Below are 24,154 nucleotides of genomic sequence, written 5' to 3'. Positions count from 1 at the left end.
ATCCATTGCACAGTGCCTTTCTTTGTCTCTTTTAACAGTTTTTGTGTTAAAGTCTATTTTGTCTGATATTGGGATGGCTACACCAGCTTTTTCTGTTAGCATGGAGTATCATTTTCTGTGCTTCCACCTTCAGTCTTCAGGTATGCTTGTTGGCTAGTTTCTCATAAGCAGCAAATACATGGATCTTGTTTTTTAATCCATTCAGCCAGTCTATCTTTTAACTGGAGAGTTGAGGCCATTTACATTCAGGGTGACTATTGATAAGTAACAACTTGGCCTGGACATTTTTCCATAAATATTCCTATTGTTTACTTTGGGTTTCCTTTGTGCTTTTACTGGGAGATTTTTTTGCCTTCACATTCTTTCATAGTGATGACCATGTTTCTCTGTGTAGCACATCCTTAAGCATTTTTTGTAAGGCTGTGAGTAGTAACAAATTCTTTCAATTTCTGTTTGTTGTAAAAGTTTTTATTTTACCTTTATTCATGAATGAGAGCTTTTCAGGTTACAGTATTCTGGGTTAATAGGTTTTTATTTCTCTGGACTTGGAATATATCTTACCATTCTCTCCTGGCCTGTAGGGTTTCTGATGAGAAGTCCAGTGTGAGTTTAGTTAGAGATCCTCTGAAAGTAATCTGACATTTCTATCGTGCACATTTTAGAATCTTTCCTTTATGTTTTACTATGAAAAGTTTGCCTACAATGTGTTGTGGTTAAAATCTTTTCTGATCATGTCTTTTATGAGTTCTGTGTGCTCCCTGTACTTGGATGTACCTTTCTTTCTCCAAACTGGGAAGTTTTCTGTAATTATTTCACTAAAAAGGCTTTCTAATCCATTCTCTCTTTCCAGACCTTCAGGAACTCCTAAGACCCATATGTTGGGTCATTTGGTAGTATACCATAAATCTCCAAGACTGTTTTTTAGTTTTATAATTTCTTCTTTTTTTTTTCTGGTCTATAAATTTCCAGAGATTTGTCTTCTAACTCAGATATTCTTTCTTCTGCCTCACTGATTCTTTTTCACTACATCTTTTACTTGTTTTTTTTTTTTTGAATTCTTCATTTCTAAGATTTCTCTTTAAAATCTCAAGTTCATTGGAAAAATTTTTATTCATGTCATGTATGGATTTCTCTAGTTCATGGCTTTGCTTCTGATTACTTCTGAGTAATCCTATGATTAATTTTTTGAATTCCATTTCTGGCATTTCATCAATCCCTGCATCTTCACATTCTAGTATTGAAGTGCTAGTATTATTGTGTTCCTTTGGAGGCATCATGTTGTCTTCCTTATTCTTGCTTTTTGAATTGCTGTGTTTATTTTAGGCATTTGTGGAGTTCTTTTTTTTTTTTTTTTTCCTCTGATGGCTTTTGTGTTTGGACTGTGTCTCTGTGGCTTAGTGGAATGTCTGCTCTTTTAGTGAATACCTAGAGGTGTGTGCTGGGTGTGGCCGTGGAGCTCTATTCAGTACTCCAGGGTTAGGGGAGTATCCAAGTGACACCCAATTTGGGCATGGTAGATCTCTTTGTTTTCAGAGGGGAAAGTTTGATCAGTTCTGTTGGCATAATCTCACACTCGGCTCCTCTCCTCCATCATGAGCAATGCCTAGGTGCTGGCCCCTTTGGGTGTAATATTCATCCATGCTGCCACAAGAACCACACAAAGGATCCATGCAGTCCTCAGTATGAGAAAGGATCCTGCAACAGTGACCTACCCCAGACAATAAGGGAGCCCTTAGTGTGTGGAGCTGTCCACAGTGACTGCCCAGAGACCTAGTCACACCCTATGCCCTCCCACACAGCCAAAGTTCCCACAGTCCTAGCACACTGGACTCCCAGTCATGTGGTACCAAGGACCCACTCTGCCCTGCCAGTCCGTCTCATCTTCAGCAAGGCGAAGATGCTCCCAGGGCTGGCTGCCTATAGGTACTCCACCCAGGCAGCCTCAGTCCCAGAGCCTTTGAAACACTGGGAGGAGGCTGGGGACACTTCACACTCCTATATGGGCATCTAGCCTCCTGTCATTCCTCCCAGCCAAACTCTGATGTCTCTTGTTGGTTGGCGCTGGGCACACAGACAGATGCTGGTGCAGTTGTTATCTATGTCCACAATGGTGCCTGTCCTCTCTCAGCTAGTTGCAGGGCACCATTATTGGGGGCTCAGGGAAAAACATGCCCCTTTTTTCCCTCTAGGTTGGCAGGTACACTATCCCCCAGATGACTCCAGGTCAGACTTACATCAGGCTCTCCTCATGGCTTTATCACCAGTGGCTTGGGCTGCTGCTGTCTGGTATGACCTCTCACTCTCCAAAGTGATACTGAGGCTCTTGGCTGCTAAAGTCTGTGTTGTGTCCATGCTCATTCTGCATGTCCACACCTTCCACATAGATCCATAGTGTCCTTCTAACTTGTGTGGTGTTTCCACTGCAGTTTTCTCCCTAAGTCTTTCCTGAGGTTGTATTCTCTCCACTTTTTTTTTTTATTTTAACTATCTTCCCCTAGACTAGAGCAGTAAGCTCTCTCTCTATTCTGCCATGTTGAAATCTGCTGGTATTGACCATTTTAAAATAATTTATGAAAATATTTTTCAGGACTCTTGCTCTTTTTTTCTATTAGGTTTATCTTCTGTGATTTACAGAGCTTTTTGTATTTTAGATGGAAAGTTTGTTGGTACCGTGTATTGCAAATATTATCTACTTTATAGGTTGCTTTTGCACTGAGTATTGTCGAGCAGATTCTGTTTGTTGCTACCATCATGCGCTTAGCATTCTCTTTTGGCAAGGGAGATCTGTTATAGAAAACACCTCAGATTCTCTGCCTGGATCTATTCTCTTCAGAGGAGAAGCCAAGGAGCATCAGGGAGTTAATACTCCTGGCAACAGTTCTAGTCTGATGAATAGGAAATGGTGAATAACTACTCCATTTTCTTTACCTCCAAACAAACTCCTGAAGTTTATTCTACAACATCTCTCAGAGGTCTCTAATAGTGCCATATATTAGTAATCTGATCATTATTGCATCCTGCATGGCTGTTCTTCCTTGTCATGCTTCTCCATTCCCTTTCCTGTTTGTTAGTGCTGGAATCTCTCTCTCTTTCTTTCTTTCTTTCTTTCTTTCTTTCTTTCTTTCTTTCTTTCTTTCTTTCTTTCTTTCTTTCTTTCTTTCTTTCTTTTTTGTTTAAATATGTATTTGTTTATTTGAAAGTCAGAGTTACACAGAGAGAGAAGGGGAGGCAGAGAGAGAGATCTTCCATCTGCTGGTTCACCCCTCATTTGACTACAATGGCCAGAGCTGCGCCAATCTGAAGCCAGGAGCCAGGAGCTTCTTCCAGGTCTCCCATGTGGGTGCAGGGGCCCAAGGACTTGGTCCATCTTCCACTTCTTTCCCAGGCCATAGCAGAGAGCTGGATCAGAAGTGGAGCAGCCGGGACTCAAACCGGCACCCAGGCAATGGCTTTACCTGCTACACCACAGTGCCAGCCCCCCAATAATTTCTAATCATTCACTAGGCTGTCATCCTGCTAGGCTAATATAGAATAGTATAGAAAATATGGTAAGCGTAGAAGGATCAACAAAAAAACCAGTTCTTATATTAACTATTTATAGTGTCCATATTTGGATTTTTATCTTCACAGGTTAATGCAGCTGAATCAAAGATAACAAATTTAATATACCTAAAACATACCTTGGAACTTGTGGATCCTCTAAAGGTAATTTAGATATGTAATGTACAAAACGTATGAATACAGATTTCAAACATTCATGACAGAGATCTTTTGATTCTCTAATACTGCATCTAGAAATATGTTTGAAAGAAGTATTCAGAAAAAAAAAAAAAACCTAAATGAAAGATCTCTGCGAGTGAGATCCCAGTGGAAAAAACGGGTCATCAAAGAAGGAGGTACCTTTCTCTGAAGGGAGGAAAGAACTTCCACTTTGACCATGGCCTTGTCTAAAAATTATGAGTCAGTGAACTCAGGGGGCTTCCATAGCCTTGGCAACTCATGACAAGAGCCTAGGGTGATTACTGATGCCATAAACAAGAGTGTCAATTTGTTAAGTCAACAACAGGAGTCACTGTGCACTTACTCCTCATGTAGGATCTCTGTCCTTAAGGTGCTGTACATTGAGATTTAATGCTATAACTAGTACTCAAACAGTATTTTTCACTTTATGTTTCTGTGTGGGAGCAAACTGTTGAAATCTTTACTTAATGTATGCTAAACTGATCTTCTGTATATAAAGAGAAACAAAAATGAATCTTGATGTGAATGGAAGGGGAGAGGGAGTGGGAAAGGGGAGGGTTGCGGGTCGGAGGGATTTTATGGGGGGGAAGCCATTGTAATCCATAAGCTGTACTTTGGAAATTTATATTAATTAAATAAAAGTTAAAAAAAAAAAAGAAAGAAGTATTCAGAAATGTTGCTTAACATTTTTGTCTGGTGATAATGATTACAGCATTGTTTCATATTAGTGAGAAATAATAAATCAATCAGAACTTCAATTATTGTAGAAAGAAATTATTACTTTCTACAGGATGTAATATTAGTATTATCTTTTTGCTGTTAAGACTTCCTAATACTTATGTGTGGTATTAAGTGGGATGTGATGAAAAGAGATTACAATGATATACATTTTTGTGTCAAACAGTGAGAAGAAATACAGCATTTAAGTATTTATCTTTGGAAATATAATTAGAAATATGAGTGATTCAGTTTTTCTTTATGCTTCAATGAGTTTTTTAGTTTTCATCAGTATATGTATAATATTTGATATTTTTCTATTTATAAAAATAATTTTTTATTGCCTAATGTCAAACTAAAATATGGTTGGGGCCAGTGCTGTGGCACAGCGGGTTAACGCCCTGGCCTGAAGTGCTGGCATCCCATACGGTCACCGGTTCAAGATCCGTCTGCTCCACTTCTGATCCAGCTCTCTGCTATGGCCTGGGAAAGCAGTAGAGGATGACCAAGTCCTTGGGCCCCTGCACCTGCGTGGAATACACGGAAGAAGCTCCTGGTTCCTGGCTTCAGCGCAGCTCCAGATGTTGCAGCCAACTGGGGAGTGAACCAGCAGATGGAAGACCTCTCTCTCTCTGCCTCCTTCTGTCTCTGTTTAACTCTGACTTTCAAATAAATAAAATAAATCTTTTTTTTTAAAAAACACTAAAATATGGCATGAAGTTCAGGTTAACTATGTTTGTTCCTCTTTTCTGTTTATTCAGTTGGTGACTACTCAGAGTTTCCATTAAGCAAAATAAAGTTCCTTCTTTGCCACATAAGAATGGAGAAACTTCTGTTCATAAATGTACAAAGTACTTTTTTAAATTTATTTGTATCTAACTCAAATTTTGGAATTGCCTGTGAAGTAAATGTATAGCAGTATCTGCTTACATATCTACCTCTATAAGTGGTTGAATATTAACAATGAGTTGGGAGACAAGACCAGTAAAAATCACAGTAGGGAATTATTCTCTGTTATTTACTAGCCATGTGCTCTTTATCTTGAAAATGGAATGGAAAGGAAACCATCTGTGCTTACCTACATGCATTTATTTATTTATTTATTTTAAGATTCTATTTATTTGACAGGCACAGTTGCAGACAATGAGAGAGAGAGAGACAGAGAAAGGTCTTCCTTCTGTTGGTTCACTCCCCAAGTGGCCGCAATGGCCGGAGCTGTGCCGATCCGAAGCCAGGAGCAAGGTGCTTCCTCCTGGTCTCCCATGTGGGTGCAGGAATCCAAGCACTTGGGCCATCCTCCACTGCTTTCCCAGGCCACAGCAGAGAGCTGGACTGGAAGAGGAGTAACTGGGACTGGAACCAGCACTGCAGGCAGAGGATTAACCTAGTGCGTCATGGCGGCCCCACCTACATGCATTTATATGAATGTAAAACTGAGAAAATGAAGCAAGTAATAACTTGGTATTGTAAAAAGTATTAATTTTAAAATGCTGTGTTTAATAATTGCATAATTTATTATCCTTAACTGTTTTGTATTTTATTCCCTAATAGATTGCTCTGAAGAACTGTAACACACCTTTGTTAAGAGCATATTATGGTTCCTTGGAAGATAAAAGGTCTTTGTCACTCAATTGTTATATGAGCTTATTCCTTTTTTTCCTAATCATAACTGATTCTAAAGATTCTAACTGTATTCTATACAACAGTTACTTAAGTTTTGGTTAATTACTTAAGTTTTGTTTTCTTTAAACTGTTCATTGGAATTTTAATATATACAGCACATTCCATAAAGGTGATGAATATGGAAATAATACATTATTTACTTATGCTAATAGATAAGAATACTATGAAATGTTGAAATCCAGATACAGTCCTATTTTTTTTATCTATTCTCTACAGAAGACTTGCAAATATAAAAATGTATTCTTCTATTTTGTTAAATCATGAAGGGCCTAATGTAACCAAAGCATAATAGATATGAATATTGAATAAAATTCAATATAATTTAATTTTAAGATTCTTAAATTATTAGCATTACCTCGACTTTTTTAAGGCAGTTAATAAGTTTATCATTTATTTAGTTATGAAGCAGAGAGATGGGAGAACGGGGATAACTGAAGCTGGTAGCTGGGAATTTAATCCAGGTCTCCTATGTGGGTGGCAGGAAACCAGTTACTTCAGCCAATGCTGCTGTCTCTCAGGATAAGTATTAGCAGAAAGCCAGAGTCAAGAGATGGAGATGAATCAAACCCATCACTCTGATATGGGATGCAAATGTTTTAACCAGCATGTTCCTTACCTAGGTCAAACTCCTATCCTGGCATGCTTATTCTTGACCAAAAAGATTTGTCATACTTAAGAACTATTTCACTGATTCAAAATTTTACCCTGTGTTTGATTACAAGTTGAAATTAATAATATAAGTGACTTAGTTACAAATAGAATACAGAACAGAATAAAAGGAAAGCTTAAGAAAATAGGTGTTTCCAGATTTCCAGCTTACATAATCACTGCACTTAATCATTAATGATTATGAGGTTCTTGTTATATTGTCTCACAATATGTATTTATTCTTTCTTGTCCATACTAAGTGCAGGTTCCATGTTATCCCTCTTTGAATCCCTGCACCTAGCACAGCACTTGATACGTGCATTAAGTAAATGATTATTGAATCTATAAACATGAATCCATAATTTTTATAACTATTATTTAGGGGTATATTTTGTTCTCCCAGGAACAGTTTGTATAATTTGGGAGCTCTATATGTGAGCAGATTTTAGAATTGCTCTTGGTGGTTCTCATGCTGTTTTAAACTAGTACTGACAAGAAATACTCTAAAATGGACATAATAATTCCTCTTATATAAATGTAAATATTTATTGCTTAATTATTTATTCAAAGTCAATTTCAAGAAAATTTTGCTACCATTAACTGTGATTCAAATTAAAAATTAAGGGGCCAGCATTGTAGTTAAGTCCCTGCTTGGAATACCCACATTGTATATCAATTTAAATACTGGCTCTTCTGCTTCCTGTGCAGCCTACTAATGTACCTGGGAAGGCAGTGGATGTTGGCCCAAGTATTTAATTTCCTGTTGCCCGTGTGGGAGACCCAGATGGAGTTCCAGGCTCCAGGTTTTAGCCTAGCCCAGACGTGGTATTGCAGGCATTTGGAGAGTAAACAGGCAGATTGAGAATCTCTCCCTCTATCTCTCTTTCTCTAACATTACCTTTCAAATATATAGACAAATATTTTTAAAAATTATAAATTGATACAATATTCTTTTTTTGGCTTAAATGTTAGGTTTGGAATCATACTTGAAAAGATTAAAACAGTAATTAATGATGATGCAAAACACATGAAGGGATGCCTGAATATGAGGACTCAGAAGTGCTATGCAGTGAGGTCTAACATAAATGAATTTCTTGACATAGCTAGAAGAACATATACAGAGATTGTTGATGACATAGCAGGTAATTCACTTATTTGAACATTTTTTGTTTGTCTTTTAGGAATAAAACAAACTTTTTAGGAGAAGCTATGGTTTTTCACTGATGATGACTAGTCAGGCTTGTTTTCAATTTACATTTTTGTCCAAAACAGACAAGGTTACTGTTTTATAGTGCCATTTTAAAAGACTTTTTTTTTTTTAAATAAAAAGGTGGATGTTTTAAATTTTTCCTTTTCTCCAAGCTTACATATGAGTATAGAGTTACTTGCTTACAGCATTATATATAAGCTATATTAAAAATGTAGTCTACCACTATTAAAAAGTTTCAGTGGGGGAAAGATGTCATTTTTATATAGGAGAGGTGGTATTTGAGTCAGTCCAGTAATTATTTTTACAAGAGCTTGTACTACATATAGACACTGTTCTGTATGCTAGAAATATATAGTGAACAAGACAAAGTCCCTGTTCTGATGAGTTTATAACAGGAAAGACATGCAGTAAAGAAATAGATGCATACACGCACATGTAACCGAGTGTCAAGCTGATAAATTTTTTTCTTCCCCAAAATTGTGCTTAAAAACCCCACCACTACCAGCCCCTTTGGGTTTTGCCTCTCTTGGAGACCTCTTCCCATGCCACTTTGGCTGGAGGTCTCTGATTCTAATAAATCTTGCTTCTAAATCTCAAAAAAAATTAGACACAGTAGGAGATTAATAATAGTAATTAGATAGAACAATTATGTGAATATGATCTCTCTTAAAACATCTTAATATACATGCTAAGAGGCAAGTAGTTACATACAGAGTGGGTATACTGGACAAATCTCAAGAGGGATAGGAAGATAATAATGTAAGATTTCATCCTGTTGCTCAGAGTAGCACATAATTTAAAACTTAGGAATTGTTTTTTTGTTTCCTGGAATTTTTCATCTAATGTTTTCAGACTGTATTCAACCTGAGAAACTTTGGAAAGTAAAGCTACAAATAAGGAAAGATTACTATATAAATTTAGAACGTTGCTGAATGTGAAGTTGATAGGGAGATTCGGAATGCTTTAGGAATTTTGTTTCATAAGTGGTCTATCTCCTTTTTGAAACTTTTTTGAATTTATATTTATAGAGGAAATTTGTTATTGTACATTCGTGATTACAATAATTTATTTGATTTTTTTAAGAAGTAGATTGACTAGCACATCAAAAACTGTATATTCCTAACATAGAGGGTATAAAATAAACAGTTTCCTCATTTTTAGTTTTTATGAATTCTTTTCCTTTAGAAATATCTATTAAAATGAGTACCTTTGTTTTGGTGTTGAGTGTTTTTAAGAAAAAGATACTTAGCTACATTGAACATCTTTAGAATTTAAAAGACCTTCCGATTTGTATATAAAATGACAAGAAAAAACTATTGTGACTCCTTAAACAGAGTAATTTTTTCACTGAAATGCCTTCATTTTGTTATGTTTTTGTTTTTCTTGTTTCTGGTCATTAGGAATGATATCGCAGCTGGCAGAAAAATATAATCTTCCTTTAAGGACAAGTTTTAGTTCTGCTCGAGGATTTTTCATCCAGATGACTGTAGATTGCACAGCTCTACCCAATGATCAACTTCCTTCAGAATTTATCAAGGTTCATTCTAGAGTGCTTAGAAAATTGTTGTTTCTGATTTCACAAAATTACAGTTATATGTTTTTAGGCACTCTTTGATTTTTACATGCCAAATATTTTAATATTCTGTATGTTACTTTTCCCTCCTATTCCTGTCCCCCAGCCTAACAGCTATACTAATCTAAGAATGATTTAGATGCTATTTTTGGGGAGAAATAGCAAGCCCAGTGAGAGGAAAATGGAGAAAGTGCAAAGGTGGTTTTGGCAAAGGAAATTAGGAAATGTTGCACCACTGCCTGTGTTAGGTATTTATCAAGGAACATTACTTGTTAAAGGTTTAAATGTTCTGAAGAAAACAAATCTGCCTAAAATTTTTTAAAAATATTTGCTAATTTTTTATTTGAGAGGCAGAGGCAGAGAGAGAGAGAGAGAGAAAGAGAGAGAGATCTTCCATTCACTGGTTCACTCCCCAAATGGCCGCAACAGCTGTAGCTGAGCCAGTTTGAAGCCAGGAGCCAGAAACTTCTTCTGGGTCTCCCACGATTGTGCAGGGGCCCAAGGACTTGGACCATCTTCTACTGCTTTCCCAGGCCATAGCAGAGAGCTGAATCGGAAGTGGAGCAGCACCCATATGGGATGCCAGCACTGCAGGTGGAGGCTTTACCCACTGTGCCACAGCGCTGCCCCCCTAACTTTTTTTTTTTTAAATCTAATATTTCCAAACTTGTAGACCATGAAAATATTTGTTCCTAGATGCATATGGAGTTGACAATATACCAGTTTGGGCAAGCCTAACACACTTTAATCTGCTTTCTCTGCTTCTAAAGGATACCTTTTGAAAAAAACAAACCATGTAGCTTTCAGGATCTCACACAGCATTTTTACCAAGTAATGAGGGATAGATGAAATAAAGAATGGACTGAAATAAGGCAGTGCAGTTAGACATTGAGTGAAATTCAGATATGAGATGGGGTCAGAGATAGAATGAGGATCACTGAGATATATCATGCATGCTACTTGGTTATAAAATGCAGTATTTTACCATTTCTATAAGGTCATTTTTTAAACATTTTATTGAAATATTGTGCACAGACTAAGAAATATATGTAAGTATACATATAAAATAGTTTTTTGGTCATCTGATCACACTCATAACCAACACTAAATTAAGAATAAAACTGTTTTAAGCCCTGCTAAAATAGTTGTGTTGGATGGACTAGATTGAAAATATTCTGCTCTGTCTTTTGAAGTAATCTTCCTTTTGTCTTTCACAAATATTATTTAGAACTTTCTTTGTGGTACTCTGTCAAGAATTAAAATTTTTACACTAATACCTATATTCTATTGTTTAAAATCTGTATGTTTTCTTTCTTTGGAGTGTGCATGTGTCTTGATATTTGATTTTTACTTTCCTAGCAGATTTCTAAAGTGAAAAATTCTTACAGCTTTACATCAACAGATTTAATTAAAATGAATGAAAGATGCCAAGAGTCTTTGCGAGAAATCTATCACATGACTTATATGTAAGAACATTTGAAGTATTTGAGTATTGAATTAAATTGACTTGACTTAATTTGAGGAACTGTGATAAATTTCATTAATTGACCTTTTGTCTGATTACAGACAATTGTAGAATTGTGAATAGTAGCTAAGAAATTCTATCACTAGGATTAGGATCACTGAGCCTCATGGAAGCTTTAGTGAAAATTTTACTGCAAAAAATTTGCATTGTAACTGATACTTATGTAGTATGTATTCTATGATGCAGAATTTGGCACAGCATGAGCTTATCTTGGGCTTTATTTGGTTTATTCTTTTCCTATGGTCTTTAAGACTTTAGCTTCTCAAACCTTGATATTTTGAAATTTAGCAGCATAGAAATAATGCCAATTCTTTTGCTGTTTGTGAAACTTAAGACAGTTAAAAAGAAGAAATAGAACATTCACAATTGTTGAGCTGAGACAATAAAGATTGGGCTTTCAAAACAATTTCAAAGCATGGACTACAAACTATACTACACACTAAGTTTTCGATACATATTTATACTTGTAAGGGGAGAACTTTTGAGCTTTATCACAGTTTAACTTTAATTCATAAAACTTAAGTAATTGTTATTCAGATGTGTCTGTGGTGGGGACAGAAAAACGGAGGAGAGAGAAAATACATAATAGAGGAGAGAGAAAATACATAATAGCTTTTGTGTTAAACTTAGCATTTGCAAATGCACAAAATAATTAGTAGATGAGTCTTTCCAAGTATAGTGAGGGCTTGATTTGACCAATATAAAATATTTTTATGAATGAAATCTTGTTTATTAATGTTTAATAAAAGCATGCATGTAGAAAACATAGTGTTACTTTATTAGAAGATGGATTCTGTGGGGAGCAACTGGGAGCAACTCGGACTAGACTAAGTTACTGGAATTAAGACTTATTCTATGCATCTGCTCTCCCACAATATGGCGCTGAGAAGGGAGAAACAGCTTCTACACAGCTGCCTCCAGTTCAACCAATAAACTGTAGGACCTGCTCAGCGTGTGGGTAGCAGAGTTGGGATTGGTGGAAGAGGACTATAAAGGAGGGGAGAGACAACATGCACCGGGAACATCTATTTGAAGGAACACCTGTGCAGCCCCCGAGAGAGCCGGCCGGCGGTGTGCCGCTCCCCCGCCGAAGTGGGGAAAATGGCTAGGGGGAACCGCCCTTCCACGGAGGTGGAAGGGTCGGTAGCCAACCCGGGAAGAACCAGCAGCAAACCTGGGGAGGGCCGAGCAGACAAAAGAACAGCGCAGGGTCCTGTGTCGTTCCTCCACAAAGAGGGGGAGCGACAGATTCTTTGTCACTTAGTGGCTGTAACTTTGAAAAGTGTCAATGAGACAGATGAATATTAGACTCTATATGTAGTGTATAGCTCAAAAGAATATTATTTTACCTCAGGCAATGACTCTAATATTATTTTGTAGGTACATTATATGTTGTTTTTTAAAAGTCCTAACAACATGTCTTACCACATGTGTGCTTTCAGGATAGTATGCAAACTGTTGAGTGAGATTTACGAGCATATTCATTGCTTATATAAACTGTCTGACACTGTGTCAATGCTGGATATGCTGCTTTCCTTTGCCCATGCCTGCACTCTTTCTGACTATGGTAAGTTACTTTCTTTGGAATAAACATGTATATTAAAATTATATTCCATTCAAATTATTTTGTGTATCAATTATGAATGTTTTAAATGTTTTCTCAAAATATGGTCTCTTGTCTGTGGTCCTAGACTAAGGTACAAAATAGAGAAAGTGAAATTAACTTTAAAATTACTTTTAATGTTGGGCCAGCATTGTGGTATAGTAGTTAAATCTACCACATGTGATGCTGGCATCACATATGGGTGCTAGTTAGTGCCCAGGTTGCTCCACTTCCAACTCAGCTCCTTTCTAATGGCCCAGGAAAAGCAGCAGAAGATGGCCCAAGTGTTGGGCCCTTGTTACCCTTATAGGAGACCCAGAATTCGTTCCTGGCTTGGCTTTGTCCTGGCCCAGCCCTGGCTTTTGTAACCATTTGGGGAGTGAGTCACAGGATGGATGATCTCTCCCTGTCTCTAACTCTGACTTTCAAAATGAATAAATTAATAAATCTTCAAAAATTACTGTTAAATGTCAAAAATTATTCACTCAGAAATTAGCAAATCAGAAAGAAACTGTTAGAAGCTCTAAAAATTCTCCAAATAAGATTGCAGAGGTGTCCTTACTGAAAATAAAAATGAATCTAATTTGTATAGTTAGAATTGAAGTACTCATTAGAACCGGTGTGACAAATACTAATAGAAATGAGTATGCAAATAAACATTTTCATCCACTCTATCCATTACATGTGTGAATACCGAGTTCAGGAATTATATATTTTTGTATCCTAAGTCTATACACAGGCCTTAAATATATTTGTTAAGTAATTTTCTCATGTTTAATAAAAACTTCAGTTGTTAGCCCTTTGAAATTTCTTATCCAGATTATCAATAATAATCATACTCCAGGATGTAGAATTGCAGGACTAAAACTTGATAATTATGGTTGAATCATAAGATGTAGTAATAGTAAAAATATTAAAATTTCTACTTAAAATTAGCAGTAATATAGCAAAAATCTGTTAATTTTTTATGGAATGTATCTTACAAAAACTTGTTTCATATTTCCATGATAGTGACTAAGCCAAGCTTTGAATTTATTTTATAAATAAACTTTCCATTTCAGAAGTTTTAAATTTACAAAACACATTTTTTGAAGTAGTACTGAGTTCCTGTATACCCTAGACCCAGTTTCCCCTATTGTTAACATATTTGTATAATATTTTTGTCACAATTAAATAAGACCCAGCTTTCCTTATCATTAATATTTCGTTTCAGTATGATAAATTTGTCACAGTGGTCCACACCCAGATTCCCATTTTTTTTAATCCAAAATCCCTCTATCCCTTCCAAACCTCTCAGCCTCCAGCAACCAGCATTGTGTACTCATACAGATGTTTTTAGCTCCCACATATGAAAGAGAACGTTGTAGTAATTGTCTTTCTCTTATGTTCCTATGTATTTATTTATTTAAAGACTTGATTGTTTATTTGAAAGGTAGAGTTACAGATAGAGAGGGAGAGAGAGAAAAAGAGAGAGCAAGATCTTCCATCTACTAGTTCACTCCTCAGATGGCCTCAACAGCCAACCCTGGCTCATACTCAGCTGCCCCTATTAATACATTGTATTAGCATGATAGATCTGCTACAATCAATAACCCATGCCCAGGGGACAGCATTGTGGTGCCCCAAGTTAAGCCACACCTACAATGCCAGCATCTCACATGGACACCAATATTGTTAGTAAGAATGTAAATTGGTTCAGGCACTAAGGAAAACAATATGGTAATTTCCTTAAAAACTAAAAATAGAATTGTCATATGATCCAGAAATCCCACTATTGGGTGTGTTTTACATATTTTTGTTTTACATATTAAAAACTATTCTGGGCTGGCACTGCGGCTCACTTGGCTAATCCTCTGCCTGTGGCGCTGGCACCCCAGGTTCTAGTCCTGGTTGGAGTGCCAGATTCTGTCCCGGTTGCTCCTCTTCCAATCCAGCTCTCTGCTATGACCCGGGAAGGCAGTGGAGGATGGCCCAAGTGCTTGGGCCCTGCACCCACATGGGAGACCAGGAGAAGCACCTGGCTCCTGGCTTCGGATTGGCGCAGTGCGCCAGCTGAAGCGCACTGGCCGTAGCGGCCATTTGTGGGGTGAACCAATGGAAAAGGAAGACCTTTCTATGTCTCTCTCTCTCACTGTCTAACTCTGCCTGTCCAAAAAACAAACAAACAAACAAACAAACAAAACAAAAAACTAGTCAGTTAAAATAAGAGTCCTCTTTTTCCACATCTTGTCAGCATTCATTACTTTCTGTTTTTTGTTAATAGCTGTTCACACAAGGGCATGGTGATATCTCATTGTGATTTGATCTGCATTTCTCTGATGGCTACTAATATTGAGTACTTTTTCATTTATTTGTTGGTCATTTGTATTTCTTTTGAGAACTGTCTATTCAGGTTCTTTGCCCATTTTGTAACTGGATTGCTTGAGGTTGCTATTGGATTTTTTGAGCTCCTTGTACATTCTGGGTATTAATCCATTATTAGATAGGTAGCTTGCAAATATTTTCTCCCATTCTCTCAGATGTCTCTTCACTCTATTGTTTCCTTTTATGTACAGAGGCTTCTGAATTTGATATAATCTTATTTGTGTAGTTTTGCTTTTGTTGTTGTGCCTTTGGAGTCTTACTTAAGAAATCATTGCCTACACCAATGTCTTGAAGTATTTGCCCTGTTTTCTTCCAACAGTTTCATAGTTTCAGATCTTACATTTAGGTTCTTGATCCAACATTAGTTGATTTTTGTAAATGCTAAGAGTTAATGATCTAATTTCATTTTTCTACATTTGTCTATCCAGTTTTGCCAGAACCATTTATTGAAAAGACCAATCCTTTCTCCAATGTGTGTACTTGACAACTTTGTCAAAGATCAGTTGCCTGTATTATGTGGATCATTTTCTGGGCTGTCTTTTCTGTTCCATTATCTGTTAGTTTTTATGGCAGTGCCATGCCATTTTATTTACTTTAGTTTTTGTTGTATGCTTTGAAATGAGGTATTGTGATGCCTCCAAGGTTTTTTTTTTTTTTTTAATTCTGTTTTGCCTAAGTTTCCATGGACTATTCTCTTTTTACAGTTCTGTATGAATTTTAGAGGTTTTTTTTTTCTGATCTTGTAAAGAATGTTATTAGTATTGTGACAGGGATAGCATTAAATCTGTAGATTTCTTTAAGTAGTATGGACATTTTAACAAAATTATCCTTCTAATTCATGAACAAAGATTATCTTTCTTTTTGCCTTTTTTGTATTCTTCATGATTTTTTTCTCAATGTTTTATAAATTTTCTTATAGAGATCTTTCAATTATTTGGTTAAATTTGTTCCTGAATATATATGTATATTTTAGTTGTTGTAAATAGGATCTGTCAGATTATTGTTAAGGTATAAAAATTTTGTATGCTGCAACATTGCTGAATTAGTTTATCAATTCTAACCGCTTTTTGGTGGCATTTTTAGTTTTTTTTTTTTTTCATGTATTTTACTTCTGTCTTCCAATTTTGGTTCCTTTTTATCTCTTTTTTTACTTACCTAATTGCTCTTTTTTTTATTAGAAACTTAATCAGATAGATACATTTTATTTATTTACTTACATAGAAACCTTTATTTATTTTTATTTATTTTTAAACCACACCTGGAATCAGCATAGTTTTTTTATTTTTTATATTTAAAAGATTAATTTATTTGAAAAATAGAGTTACAGAGAGAGGTAGAACCAAAAAGAGAGAGGTCTTCCATCTGCTGGTTCACTCTCTAAATGGCTGCAATGGCCAAAGCTGAGCTGATCCGAAGCCAGGAGCCAGGAGCTTCTTCCTGGTCTCCCACATGGGTGTAGTGTCCCAAGGACTTGGGCTATCTTCTGCTTTCCCAGGCCATAGCAGAGTGCTGGATTGGAAGTGCAGCAGTCAGTACCCAAACTGGCCCCCATATGGGATGCTAGCACTGCAGACCAGGGCTTTAACTTTCTGTACCACAGTGCCAGCCCCAGAAATGTTTTATTTAAGGTATACAAACTTCATGCATTTTATAAATACAAGTCTAGGAACATAGTGATTTTTCCTACCCTGCCCTTCCTCCAACCCACACCCCTACCCTTCTTCCTACTCCTTCTTCTATTCCCATTCTTGTTTTTTTTTTTTTTTTTACTAAGATCTATTTTCAATTAATTTTATATATATAAGATTAACCATACACTAAGTGAACAGTTCAAAAAATAGTATGAAAAACCAAAACAAAAAAAAACTGCTCCTAAATGGTTGAGACAAGGGATGTTCTAAGTCATGGCATCTCAAAGTGTCAATTTCATTTCTGTAGATTACCTTTTAGATACTCTATTAGTTACCACAGAGCAGAGAGAAAAATAAGGTATTTGTCTTTTGGGGACTGCCTTATTTCACTAAGTATAATATTTTCCAGCTGTATCCATTTTGTTGCAAAAAAACAGGATTTCAGATTTTTTTTTACTGCTGTGTAGTATTCTGTGGTGTACATATCCATACTTTCTCTGTGCAGTCTTAAGATGATAGAAATTTGGATTGATTTCATATCATAGCTATTGTGAATTGAGATGCAGTAAACCTCTGGTATAGATAACTCTTTCATAAGCTGATTACATTTCCCTTGGGTAAATTCCCAAGAGTGGGATGGCTGGGTCATATGCTAGGTGTATATTCAGATTTTGAGGTATCTCCATACTGTCTTCCACAGTGGCTGTACCAGTTTATATTCCCACAGCAGTGGATTAGGGTATCTTTTTCCCTCACATCCTTGACAGCATTTGCTGTTTGTTGATTTCTGTCTGAAGGCCATTCTAATGGGAATGAGGTGAATCTTCATTGTGGTTTTGATTTGCATTTCCCTGACAGCTAGGGATCCTGAGCATTTTTTCATGTGTCTGTTGGCCATTTGGATTTTGTCTTTTGAGAACTGCCTGTTTAAGTCCTTTGCCCATTTCCTAACTGTGTTGTTTGTTTTGTTATTGCTGAGTTTCTTGAGTTCTTTATATATTCTGGATATTAATTCTTTATCAATTGCGTAGTTTGCAGATCATTTCTCCCATTCTGTTGGTTGTCTCTTCACTTTGCTGAACGTTTCTTTTGCAGTGCAGAAGCGTCTCAATTTGATGTAGTTCCATTTGTCAATTTTGGCTTTGATTGCCTGTGCCTCTGGGGTCTTTTCCAAGAACTCTTTGCCTCTGCTGGTGTCTTGCAGGGTTTCCCCAATGTTCTCTAATAATCTGGTAGTATCAGTTTATAGATTTAGGTCTTTGATCCATTTTGAGTGCAGTTTTGTGTAAGGTTTGGTAGCTTCCTGTCATGATAAAGTTGGCTTGTCTTCTGTTTCTCTTGTGTATCTGATCCATTAGTAAATTTGGTAATTTCTTAGGATTTCATGATGGCTACTTCCAATGTAAGACTCCCTTCAGGATTTCTTGTAGGGCTGATCTGATGATAATGAATTCTATTGGCTTTTTTTTTTTTTTTTTTGGAAATACTTTATTTCTACTTCCCTTCTAAAGGATAGCTTCACTTTAAATAATGCTCTTGGTTAGATTTTTTTTTTCAGACCTTGAACGTATCATCCCACTTTCTTCTTACCTGTGTAGTGTCTGTTGTTAGTCTAATATTCTTTTCTTTATTTCTAACTAGATGTTTTTTTCTCATTGCTTTAGGATTTTCTCCTTATCCTTAACTTTTGATAATTTCACTGTATTACACCTTGGAGAAGGCATTTTTTTTTTTGTGAGTCCTTTGAGCTTCTTGTATCTGGATGTCCATATTTCTTTTAAGATCTGGAAAATTTTCAACTCATTTCATTCAATAGATTCTCAGTTCCCTTTTATTTATCCTTTCCTTTGGGCATCCCTATACTATGAATATTTGTCCCCTCCATAGTAGCCTATGTGTTTTATCACCTTTTTTCATTTTTTTTCTGTCTATTTTGTTCTAATTGGGTTATTTCAAAGCTTTGTCAAATTTTGCTCAATCTGTTTTGTTGGTGAGACTACCACCAATAAATCTCATTACCGCTAATCTCATTGATATTGATGGAAATTTTAAACTCCAAAATTTCTGGTAAGTTCTTTTTAATCATTTATGACTGTTGATTTGTCATTCATAGCATGCATTATTTTTTTATTTTTTTGGCTTCACTATCTGTATTCTCTTGAATCGCATCAAGTTTCCTTTGAATCTTCATTTTGTATTTTTTCAGGGATTTCATAATTTCCTTCAAATCAAAATGCCTTTCTGGAGAACTCTTGTATTCTTTTGGAAGTGTCATGCTTTCTTCTACATGTTTCATGTGTTCCTACATTGACATATGCACATCTGGTGTAATAGTTCCTTCTTTTTTATGGAGAAGCTTTTGTTAGAAAATATTTTTTTGTTGTTGTTGTCTAGATGTAATGTGGAGTCTCAGCTGGATAGTTGCTTTGACTTTTGTCCTAGGTGATCCCAGAATCGTAACCTGTGAGTAATTTCTTCAGCTATAATCATGGTCAGCAGTGTCTACATCACAAATGTCTTCTGATGTACAGTAGTTCATAGATGTAGTAGTATCTTTCAAGTGAATGTGGGCTTTCAAAGATGTGTGTATCTTCAGGCCTCAGAGATTTAAGTGTCACGCTAGGGTTTTTGATGGCTATAATTGAGTTATCTGCATGTTGTCTTCCACAGTGGCTACAGCAGTTTACATTCCCACCAACAGTGGATTAGGGTACCTTTTTCCTCACATCCTTACCAGCACTTGTTTGTTGATTTCTGTATGAGCGCCATTCTATAGGGGTAAGGTGAAACCTCATTGTGGTTTTGACTTGCGTTTCCTTGGCTAGTGATCCTGAGCATTTTCTCAACTGTCTGTTGGCCATTTGAATTTCCTCTTTTGAAAAATGCCTGCTCAAGTCCTTTGCCTGTTTCTTAACCGGATTGTTTGTTTCGTTGTTGTTGAATTTCTTAAGCTCTTTATAGATTCTGGTATTAACCCTTTATCAGTTTACAACATGTTTACAAATATTTTCACCCATTCTGTTAGCTGCCTGGAAGAGGCATATTTTAAAGCAAGCTTTTTGGACTGGTAGTCATAGACTGCCACCTTGCTTTGCAGCTACTGCTCCTGGCACATACAGCACAACACCTGGCTCCCAGTGCTGAAGTCCTCTCCCAGAGGAGCCACCATCATGGGAGAGCAGCCATGATTGGTGGCAGAGGGGGCCTGAAATTTCTTTTTATACAATATTTCCTCAAGGGAATTTCACTCAGACTTCATTTTAAAAGCTAAGTATACCAAGTTTGAAATAATGATGTGCAGTTGTGAGCTACTGGTAGTTACTTGATATTAACAAATATTGTCAATGACTACTTGGTTTATAAAATATTTCTTATTTCATATATATATATATATCTGAAAATCTTACAAACTTTTTTGCAATGAATGACAATGACAAGGAGCTAAATTCTAGAGTTCTCTGGAAACAAATAAAAACTGTGATTAGCGTGTATTCATTATTACTTAGAAGGATTTAGGTTGGAATTTTGGATAAAATAATACCTTTTGTTCCACTGACACTAGTAAAATCACAAAAGTATATATAATGCAGACATACCTCAAAATATTTATATATAAATATATTAATCTTAACCATTCTGTTTTTTTCCTTCAGTTCGACCAGAGTTTACTGATACTTTAGCAATCAAACAGGGATGGCATCCCATTCTTGAAAAAATATCTTTGGAAAAACCTGTTCCTAATAATACCTATATTACAGAAGGAAGTAATTTTTTGATCATAACTGGACCAAATATGAGTGGGAAATCTACATATTTAAAGCAAATTGCTCTTTCTCAGATTATGGCCCAGATTGGTAAGTCATGGCTTTACTTTATAACTACTAGTGATGATTCATTTTCAAAATGTTCTGTGCCTAATTTTTCAGATTCAGTTGCCTAATTAACACATGAATAGTTTTGTGTATATTCTCTTTCCTAAAACTGTAATAGTGTGTCTGTTATGCTAACCATAACTTTTACTATTTGGTGTTTTATTAAGCTCTGTCCAGTTTGGATTAAATTGCCCCCAAAATTTTATGGGACATTAGAGAAGTAGAAACTTTGTTACTAGTAACTTTTACTTTTATAGAAATTATTAGTAAATTGAATCATGTAGCTATTTTTGGGTTCAAAACCAAAAATGTGAGAAAAAGTGAAATGACTGATGTGAAATTTTCTCCAAATTATGTCAGGCAAAGAAAATAGTTCCATTAATTTTAACGTGGAAAACCAGTAACTTGATCATAGCAACTGAATGTTACACATACATATGTGTATATGTGTTTGTAAATGGCTGTTACTTGCCCAACATTATCATATATTTCTTGAATTAGAGGCACAATTTAACACCTATCCCTGGAAACTGGGTTTTTGTGAGGAGTATATGGATATTTAGCCCTAATGCCGTGGTTTTCAAACAGTGGTAGTTTTGATTCCATACCCTGAATCCTCAGAATTTTGAAACATCTTGGAGACATTTTTGGTTATCACAACTATGGAGAGTTTCAAGTACAGGAATGCTACTAATCATGCTATGATCCACAGGGCTTCTCTCCTCATCCCTTACCCTCTTACCAACACATAAGATTTACTGAGCCTATGATGTAATAGTGTCATGGTGAGAAACCATAGTCCAGTGTAATGAATTATAAAAAGAATACCAGATTAATAATATTGGTAATAGTGTAAATTCACCCTTAGTACTGGGAAAGGAAATGAGAGATAAATGAATGATGAGTAAATATTGTATTAAGTTTAAAGTTTTATTGGCATTTAAAGGATATCTTAGCTAATTTTCCTCTCCTTATAAGAATGCTATCTGATTCATAATACTCCTACTTCTACTTGAGAAGTTATCTATGAAGAGTTCTATCATTTAAAGAACAGGTTAGTTGTTGAACAGCTGTAATTGTTAGGTCATTCATTTTATTGAATTGAAATCTGACTTTCTGTAAGTCAGGACTTCTCAGTAGTTCTAATTCTTAACTTTGCTGTATTGGAGATTAGTATTTCTTCTTAATGTTAGCTCTTCAAATATTTGAAGATAATTTTTCTACTTCTCTTGTCACCATCTATCTTTACCCTCTGGAATATCTGAAAGTTTATATAATATAGCATATTGTCTGACCATAAAGGAAACAGTCAGACTTGAAAACGCTGGAAGTTAATAACATCTACTTTGGAGGCATGTACCAATGCCAGCACACTTGGTAAAGTGATAAGTATAAGTACATAACCGATCAAAAAGATAGGGTAAGTGTTGAAGAGATTTCACAAATAAGACCAGTGTAAGCAAATAATGAAGGATAGAATTAAAAGGGAGAGAACAATTCTGCCTGGGAAGCAGGACACACAGCAGACTCATAGAATGGCAAACGCCCCAAACAGCACTCCTGCCTCAGAATCAACCCTTGGGGCATTCAGATCTGGCTAAAAGGCCCATGAGAGTCTCACAGACATGGAAAGCCATGACACGGTGGCGAAAATAACCTAAATGAAAGATCCTGGTGAACAAGACCCCAGCAGAAGGAACAGGCCATCAAGGAGGGAGGCGCCTTTCTCTGAAGGGAGGAAGGAACCTCCACTGTGATACGGCCTTGACTAAACAAGTTCAGAGTTGATGAACTCAAGGGGCTTCCATAGCCTAGACAGCTCATAGCAAGAGTCTCGGGGGATTGCTGATGTCATAAATAAGAGTGCCAATTGTTAAATCTACAACGGGAGTCACTGGGTACAGGCTCCCCACATAGGATCTCTGTCCTTAATGTGTTTTACTATGAAACTTAAAGACAACACTACTAGTCGAACAATACCCTATATCTTGTGTGGTTGTGTGAGTGCAGCCTGTTGAAATCCTTGCTTAGTGTATACTAAGTTGATCTTCTGTATTTGAAGGTAATTGAAAATGAAACTCGATGAAGGGCGGGATGGGAGAGGGAGTGGGAGAGGGGAGGGCCGCGGGAGGGAGGGAGGTTGGGGGGGGGGAGCCACAACAATACAAAAGTTGCACTTTGTAAATTCACATTTATTAACTAAAAATAAAAAAAAAATAACATCTACTTTGGAGGTAGATCCAGCTTATCTGGTTAGTAGCAGTGTAATCATAGACAAACTGTTAACATCTTTAAGCCTCAGTTTTCCTATCTGCAAGGGAAGATTGGAATAGTATCTACTTCTAATATTTGTTTTAAGGACTCAGTGAGATCATATATATAAGATGTGTTTCTGTGTGGGTGCAAACTGTTGAAATCTTTACTTAATATATACTAAATTGATCTTCTGTATATAAAGATAATTGAAAATGAATCTTGATGTGAATGAAATGGGAGAGGGAGCGGGAGATGGGAGAGTTGCTTTTGGGAGGGAAGTTATGGGGGGGAAAAAGCCACTGTAATCCAAAAGCTGTACTTTGGAAATTTATATTTATTAGATAAAAGTTAAAAAAAGATGCTATAGATGTAAAAGTATGAAAAAGTAGGCAATTTTCTAGGCAGAGACAAGCGCACGTTCTTTTTTTTTTTTTTTTTTTTTTTTTTTTTTTTTTTTTTTGACAGGCAGAGTGGACAGTGAGAGAGAGAGACAGAGAGAAAGGTCTTCCTTTGCCGTTGGTTCACCCTCCAATGGCCGCCGCGGCTGGCGCGCTGCGGCCAGCACACCGCGCTGATCCGATGGCAGGAGCCAGGAGCCAGGAGCCAGGTGCTTTTCCTGGTCTCCCATGGGGTGCAGGGCCCAAGCACCTGGGCCATCCTCCACTGCACTCCCTGGCCACAGCAGAGAGCTGGCCTGGAAGAGGAGCAACCGGGACAGAATCCGGCGCCCCGACCGGGACTAGAACCCGGTGTGCTGGCGCCGCTAGGCGGAGGATTAGCCTAGTGAGCCGCGGCGCCAGCCTAAGCGCATGTTCTAAAACATAGGAACAAAAATTAGTATGATATACCCGAATAATACGAATAGCTTTGTAGTCCTTTTTCTTTTCTTTTCTTTTTCTTTTTTTTTGGGGGTGTGTGTGTGTGTGTGTGGAACAAGGGGTGTGACTGTGATTATTGGCAAGATGTAAAACTAGAGAGATGGACAGGAATTAGATCATGTAGAACCTTAGGTACTTGACTGAAGAAACTGAATTTTACCCAACAGTCCATAGGGAGTGTGAAAATAGCGTGATTAGATTTGACTTTCTGGGGCCGGCACTGTGCTGCAGCGGGTTAAAGCTCTGGCCTAAAACTCCGGCATCCCAAATGGGCACCGGTTCTAGTCCTGGCTGCTTTTCTACCGATCCAGCTCTCTGCTATGGCCTGGGAAAGCAGTAAAAGATGGCCTGAGTCCTCAGGCCCCTGCACCCACCTGGGAGAACCAGAAGAAGCGCCTGGCTCCTGGCTTCGGATTGCACAGCTCTGGCCATTGCAGCCATCTGGAGAGTGAA

At 36.8% G+C, this 24,154-nt stretch overlaps 1 protein-coding gene across 1 annotated transcript in view; it reads left to right on the top strand.

The window, feature by feature from the left end:
• The window catches only part of MSH4 (mutS homolog 4), an 84,495-nt gene that overhangs the window by 38,917 nt on the left and 21,424 nt on the right, over positions 1-24,154 (top strand). Inside the window, exons 9-15 of the mRNA XM_070078240.2 lie at positions 3,631-3,705; positions 6,010-6,074; positions 7,762-7,931; positions 9,400-9,536; positions 10,935-11,038; positions 12,540-12,664; positions 20,349-20,549. Of these exons, the coding sequence (XP_069934341.2) occupies positions 3,631-3,705; positions 6,010-6,074; positions 7,762-7,931; positions 9,400-9,536; positions 10,935-11,038; positions 12,540-12,664; positions 20,349-20,549 (877 nt within the window). The remainder of the gene's footprint in view (positions 1-3,630; positions 3,706-6,009; positions 6,075-7,761; positions 7,932-9,399; positions 9,537-10,934; positions 11,039-12,539; positions 12,665-20,348; positions 20,550-24,154) is intronic.

The sequence above is a fragment of the Oryctolagus cuniculus genome, chromosome 7 (assembly GCF_051225735.1).
Source record: "Oryctolagus cuniculus isolate XC-2025 breed Fujian yellow rabbit chromosome 7, ASM5122573v1, whole genome shotgun sequence".
In the NCBI taxonomy this organism is placed as follows: Eukaryota; Metazoa; Chordata; class Mammalia; order Lagomorpha; family Leporidae; genus Oryctolagus; species Oryctolagus cuniculus.
The sequence above is the reverse complement of the archived record's forward strand: the minus strand, read 5'-3'. Positions and strand labels throughout refer to the sequence as shown.